This window comes from Crocodylus porosus, unplaced genomic scaffold (assembly GCF_001723895.1).
Source record: "Crocodylus porosus isolate Cpor-Errol unplaced genomic scaffold, CroPor_comp1, whole genome shotgun sequence".
In the NCBI taxonomy this organism is placed as follows: Eukaryota; Metazoa; Chordata; order Crocodylia; family Crocodylidae; genus Crocodylus; species Crocodylus porosus.
The window spans coordinates 48671902-48679126 of record NW_017728951.1 but is presented as its reverse complement, the minus strand read 5'-3'; the positions used below and the strand labels follow the sequence as shown (position 1 = coordinate 48679126).

Genomic DNA, 7225 nt, shown 5'->3' with positions numbered 1-7225 from the left:
CTCCCCAGGGGAGAGAGGTGGAGGCCATCTCTTCCCAGCAGCTCGCTGCCTCTCTCTCCCAAGAGCGGGCTGTGGTCATGGAAGCCTCTGGGCTGCAGCGTGCCCCAAACCCCCTGGGGCTCTTCCTGTCCCCACTCACCCCAGCTCTCACTGCAGCTGTCCAGGGAGCGGCCAATGTAGCTGCTGAGCTGCACTGGGCACTGGTGCAGGCAGCTGGTGTTGGCTGCTCCCGGGGCCGCTCCAGAATGGGCTGGGGTAAGTGCAGACAATCGGACCCCTTGGGTGGTGCAGGGCATGGCACTTACCCCAGACCCAGCTGAAGTGGCTCTGGGGGCTGCAGCTGGGGCTGGGATGAGTGCCGGGCCCTGCACTGCCCAGGGCTCAGCTTGTCCGCCCTCACCCCATCCCGTGCTGGAACGGCCCTGGAAGCAGCCTACAGCAGCTTCCTGCACCAGCATATGGTGCAGCCCAGGGCTACAGGGAACTGGCATCAGCCACTCCCTGGGCAGCTGCAGCAGGAGCTGGGGTGAGTGGGGACAGGCAGAGCTCCGAGGGTTTGGGGCACAGTGCAGCCCAGGGGCTGCAGGCTCCCAGGGCCACTGCAGCCAGGGCTGGGGCGAGCGCCGCACCCTGTACCACCCGGGGCTCCTCTTGCCGACGTTCACCTCAGCCTCTGCTAGAGCAGCCAACACGGGAACCTATCCCTATTTCTTACATTATAATGTGGGTTTGCTTTATGCAAATTCGATTTATGCAGCGTTCTCCAGGAATGCATGTACCGCATGTATCGAGGGAAACTTGTATAAAAAGATCCTCATACTTGCATGACACAAAAAACTATAAAATAGCATGGTTGGAAGGTCAACATTGAGGAATTCAGCATGATGTGTTATGGGAACATTGACAGCAGAGTACCATCTACCCCATCACCTCTCTAGATACCAGAAACCTCTCAACCTGCCCAGCTCTGCCAAGTAAATCCATCAAGCCCATGCTGATCCATGTCAGGAGATCTGTTAATTTAATACACTGAAGACCTGAACACGAAACAAATTATTTCTGGGATCTGGAATAGACACACAACTAATTATCCTAAAATACCTGCCACATTAGGCACTTGTGACAAAGAATTGTGAAGGGGGCAAAAGACTAGATAATAGCTTGATTTCATTGAGTAAACACCTGCCATAGGTAACTGTAGATTCACAGTTGTATTAGTACATTTTATAACTGCTGATTTATTTCAGTGATTCTGTGCTAGATTCTAGTAAGTTAGACAAGGTTATATCTGCAGTCCTTTTCACACTCTTGAGGCAGTTTATACTGTTATACACTGTGTGGCAGGATCCTAAATATAAACACCTTTAAGGATCAAAGAATTCCTTTGCCAGCATAATCTGCATTGCCACTGAAGAGATTACCAGTTTGACTCTGTTGGTATAGCTGTACCAGAAAACCTTTTTAAGTGGAGATAAAGAGAGAAAGGTAGTTAGCTGTGTTAGCCTGAAATCTGGCAGAAAGCAGGACAGAACATATAAGTCTACAGTAAGAGACAGGGTCCCTGCCTGGACATGCTTACTACCCACCCCCCCCCAAAAAAAAAAAAAAGACAGAGAGGTGAAATTATTTGCTTCTGGAGATGCAGCAAATCAGTAGCAGAAAAATAATTAGAGTGCCTAACTCAACATGCAGAGTCCCTTCCACCAGAACACCACATAGACAATTACCCTCTCCCTTTAAACATGCCCATCAGCTTTGTGCGAGTGCAATAGTCTCTTACCTGCAAACAGGATTAGTTGTATTCATTTCAGCAAATACCTCAAACATCAAAGTGAAGCGCGTACTGACAACCACGCTCCCATTTGAAGGCGCAGTTGTTGAACCAGGCCCCACCACGAGAAGAATTTGGTATAGACACTGAAGAGATAAGAGAGAAGATTGTTGGTCACATCCTCTGTATACAATATGTAATGAACACAACTATGCTGACAACAGTGTATTGAACCATAACAAGAAAGGGAAAAGCACTGAAAAAAGACCCTTAGTGTGGACAAGTTACCTAATCTCTCTCTCTGCTTCGGTTCCCCTACCTGTAAATGGAGCAAAATGATGCTCCCTCGCCTCTTAGCTTTGCTTGAAACTTCCCTGCACTGATATTGGTTTCCCTGCAGTGATTTGAGATCCCTCTATGGAAGGTGCTATGAAGATACAAAATGTTAAATGTGTATTTCTCATTCGATACTGCTGAGGGCAGGACAACAGGCTCTGTAGACCAGTTGTCCTACTAAACATGTCACGTCATCCATTCCTGGAGGCTGTCGGTGACATAGAATTAATAAATATTGATCAGCACCTCACAAATTTCAGAAGGGCTCTCTCAACAAGGACACTCCTCCAGAGACAGATAGTACTTTTGGAAGATCCACCCAGATACCACATGAAGAACTTCTGCTGTACAAAAAAGAAAATCCCCACGAGTTGCACACCATTAGTTACAACATCCTTCCCTAGAACCTATATGGAAAATCTTCAAACAGTTGCAACCCATACTAGAAGAAGACCCAGTTCTTAAAGAGATCTTCCCAGAACCATCCATCCCTGCCTTCAAACAAGCACTGAACCTCGCCAATCTCATCACCAGAAGCCAATTTCCTGGATCCAGACCATGCTGTGACAAGAAATGTAAAATTTGCCAACATACATCTCCACCACTCCCACAATAACTACCCCACACAGCAGAACCATCGCCATTCCTGGATCTTACAGCTGCACCTCCAGAAATGTAACATATTTCATCCAGACAAAACAACAACAGACTCTCCCTATGCCTGAAGAAGGGTGTTTGTGCCCAAAAGCTTGAAAAGACCTATTTTTCTAACTGCAGTACTTAGCTGGTCTAATAAAAGATATCACATTTACCCAAATAACCTTGCCTGTTCATAGGATTAATAAAAGTACTTAAAGTGCATCTGGATAGGAGGCCTGGACTTCCTACGATTAACAACACCATCATCCATCCTTTTGTATTTTTCTTAGGGATATTATGTTGAATTAATCATTTTCTTACACCAGTTACAATATTTCATTCATTAGAAACTATTTGCACAGATCATGTAAACCATTACAGGCTCTCATTTATATAGTGTTTTCCACAGATTTTAATAACATTTCATCTCAAAAAAGACTTCAACACTGTAACTGACTCAGTTATTCTTCTGCCTAGCCATACAGGAAACTACTACGTAAGCAGCTGGTGCATCAAAGGCAGTAACTCCACTTTCACTGCTTTCTCAATGCATGCATACTCTGCCTCGATGAGGCATATATTTAATGAGCAAGCAGGGTCATATCACCTGCCCAGTTTACCTGAAGGTTTCTGTCAAGTTGTAACTGCAACTCAAATCAATAAGCTTCTAATGAGCTTTACAGAGCATGTAAGAGTCAGATACCTTGCTCTATTCAGAACAAGGAGAACATTTTGTTTTCATTTAATCTTTGCAGCTCTAGCTATACAAATGCCCTTGACACTGACCTATGCTAGTGCCATCCTAAAGAGGAGCTACCATTCTGACTTGAAAGGGACCATTACATTTTATGGTTAATGATATTTAATGCTAGACATTTTTTTATGAGCAAAATATTTAGGAATTTTGAGAATCTGAAACTATCATACCTGAGCTAGCCACAATGGGCTCATACATGAGCAATGACTGGCAGAGGGAAAGAGGGAAGCAGACTGGGAAATGACAGCAATGTGTATGCCTCTCTTATGCTGTACTATTCTACAGTAACAGCTTTAAAGACTATGAAGCTTTATATAGAGCAGGGGTAGCCAACGTTTTTTGGCCAGAGTGCCAAAAAAACCATGTCTACCTTGGAAGGTGCTGGAGTGCTGACATGCCAGAGCCCGGAGCAGTTGTTTGCAGCTCCTGGCTGCAGCCAGTGCATGGAGCTCTGTCTGCTTGCAGCCTCCCAGCCACGGGCTGGGAGCAGCCTGGGCTCTGTGACTGGCAGCAGCTGCTTAGAGCGCAGGCTGGCAGTGGTGTGCCAAGCAAAATGGCCTTGCGTGCCATACTCAGCATGCGTACTGGGGGTTTCTGACCCCTGATGTAGAGTTTGGGGTCCCTGCACAGATCAGTTTATAGGATCAGAAAGTACTGCGCCATTAAGAGCAAGATAGAAGGGAGGTAGGAAGATAAACCAAATTAGTGATTAGTTAAACTGAGAACTTGTTTCCCTAAATAAGCACACTCCTCCTCTACAACATGATGAATTAGGTTTAAAATATATTCTAATCCACCACTGGAAGAGATTAAATGATATATTTTAGTTTTCCAGCAGTGGAAGTTTGGATCATTATCTTACTCCTCTGCAAAGGCTTCTGGGACTAATGGGCATCAGTCAATCTGGGAGACAAATCTCCCCATCCAGCTGAGACCATAACCCTAAAGTATTGATCAAATGTCCACATCCCTTCCACATAATACAATTTCTCAGCCAACTAATTGTTTTCTCTCCTTTCATCTCTGTAAATGAGGTCAATGGCAAGGGCAAAAAAGAGAGAATTAGCTCTAAGTGTTCTTGGCATCAAAGCTGGCTCATGAAGGGAGAGCAAGTGGTCAAATTCCAGAAAGCATCAAATATGGTTTATGAAGCACTATGAGGCTTACCAAAAAACCCTCCTAAATCTCAAGCTCAGATTAATGAGGTTTATACTTCAAGTACCTGTGGATTTATGCTTCCTAAATTTCCTTGTGTGAATATTAACAATCCTCATGCAAGAAAAGAATACACAATATTCAAGATGCCTTTACAGCATACATACCTTTCAGCCCCAAACCCCAGAGCACCATAACAATTGTTATAATGAAGCTTTACACCAGAAACACCAGACAGACAAGTTGGCATAGCTCATAACTGTACTTAGGATCACCACTATAATCTTGCCAGTAAAAACCAAACTTTATTTTTCTTTCTCTGTCACCTTTTATATAAACTTAAGTACCAAGCGGACAGAAGTATCATAATTTGCCCACCCAATAGATTGGGACCCTATACCAACTTTACAGTCAGGAAAACTGAGATACTGGAAGATGTACAAACATCAGATACTGAGTAGGCTTTACAAAAAGGCTTGATCCCCCTTCCTCCCTTTCTTATAGGTTGGTGCACTTCCCAAGTCCAGCCTCCAACTCTCTATTTCACCTCACACTGGTTGGCAGATTTACATGTTTTATGAATGGCATGGTTTCTGCTCAGCAGACTATAAATTACTTTTGAGGAGCTATTGCTTTGTGTCACGGTCCCATATACAGAGATCTATCCCAGGCCAGCTAGCAGCCTACTAGCATAATGTCTGGTAAAATAGTTCCTACATACTTGGGACCCCTGTCCTACAAAGATAATGGAGCTATGTATGACTGCATAATTAAGCATATACCCAAGTCTGGACCAGTTTGTGCCTCTAGTTTGTTACACACTACCACTCCAAAATACTTTCTGTACTTTAGCCTGGAAGCTTTATGATCTTTCTAACAGACAACTGATTGGGTTAAATACTTCACATATTAATTGCCAGATAGTCTGAACCATTCCTAGCAAAGATTCAGAATACCTGATCGCTGCTAATAATTTTTTCCTCTTCCTCCTAATCCATTTGAATAAATTTGAACCATATTAGACTATCAAATGCATTTTACTTACTCTGACCTATCCTACTTGTGTTCATTACTTATTTCATAGCATTAATGAGATTGGGAAGGCAAATAACTTCAATCTGGGGATGCCAAGAACTCCCACTAGCTCTAAGAATCAAAGATACTGTTTTATCTCCTTCCTCCCCCTCCCCCGCTTTTTTTTTTTTTTTTTAACATAAGAGCCAACTACATGGGGCTATAGCCTGTGAACTGACTCAATTATTTCTCTCTTTGTACATTCATTCTTCACTTATCCCCTTTTGCTTATTCCTGTTTTTACATACCTTTTCTCTGCTCAAGGAACAGATTTTACTAGAACAATAGCCAAACAGAAAAGAGAGAGAAGTATCCTTTATGAAATAAGCCTCTCCCACACAATAATCATGGTGAAAGGATAACACTAGGATATATTATAATTTAGGCCATAAGTGCATGCAGGGTTAAGTATTCTTTTGCAAAAGCAACAGCAGCTGTTTCTTATTAGCTATTGGAAGTGGCCTTTTCCCTCCCCCTTTGTATTTCCTTTCTTGAATTAATTTTACCTCTCCTGAGTAGTAACTTTCTGTACTATTAAATCTGTTCTTCACAATTATTCTTACTAAACTAAACCTTTGGCTGTCGTTAGTTGTTTTAATGTAGAGTCCTCATGTGAGGGCGTACTGTACCAAAAGGAACAGGCACTAAACTATGACCTATTTTAGCACGATATTGCAAAGTGTTTTCCTCAGAGCTCGGAATAAGTTAGAGAGGCAAATTCACAATTAATTTCATTACAGCCCAATCAGTCTTTGTAAATTTAAGGGCTTCATCAGTTCAAAACAAAGTAGCTAGAAACAGTTTTCCACAGACCACTTGAACCAGATCAGCTGCCCAGATACCAAATCACTGTCATAGAAAGCCCTACTTATGCAGCAGTAAAATAAATAAAAATACCTACCTGAGGCTGCCTCAGAACATATGGTGTTGCTTACAGCTATTCAAACAGAGGTACCAAAGCATCTCTATTTTACTAAGGTGGGGGGTCCATTCTGAATGTGGCCCAACTCAGCCAGAGACTTGAAAACAATTTCTCTATTAACGCAGATGTGAACTTTCCATTCCTCCTCAGTGGTAAATGCAGATTTTATCTGTGAAGCCTAAAGACAGTTGGAAAGCTTGCCTTACTATACCCTCATAGAGAGGGTATTTAAATCGTCATTTATTAGGGTTCAAAAGTTAAGGTTTTATTGAGATAAGTGGAATTGTACACCTTTCAGAGCTACTGATGTTTATGGCTCAAGCAAACCTGGCTGCATTGACTGATTTTTGGCAAATTCTATGTTCCCTTCTTTGCTAAAAGAAGAAAGTGCTGCTAACCACCTGGGTGGAATAAGAAGACAGCTGGCTCCAGGTTAGCATTAGAAGCCCTAACAAAGTTGCAAACATCCCTCCCATGTATTTTAATGATGAGTTCATTCCAAAGATACAATTAAAGCCAATGAAACTTATTAGGCTCGTTTGTGAGCCAAACACTTCCGGGAAGTTACACA

General features: G+C 42.8%; 1 protein-coding gene across 1 annotated transcript in view; it reads right to left on the bottom strand.

The window, feature by feature from the left end:
- LOC109324298 (heparan-alpha-glucosaminide N-acetyltransferase-like) overlaps positions 1-6065 on the bottom strand; it is a 369073-nt gene extending 363008 nt beyond the window's left edge. The window contains exons 1-2 of the mRNA XM_019556284.1: positions 5981-6065; positions 1781-1917 (exon numbers count right to left, since the gene is read on the bottom strand). Of these exons, the coding sequence (XP_019411829.1) occupies positions 1781-1827 (47 nt within the window). The 5' untranslated portion in view covers positions 1828-1917; positions 5981-6065. The remainder of the gene's footprint in view (positions 1-1780; positions 1918-5980) is intronic.
- Positions 6066-7225: the final 1160 nt, after the last annotated feature.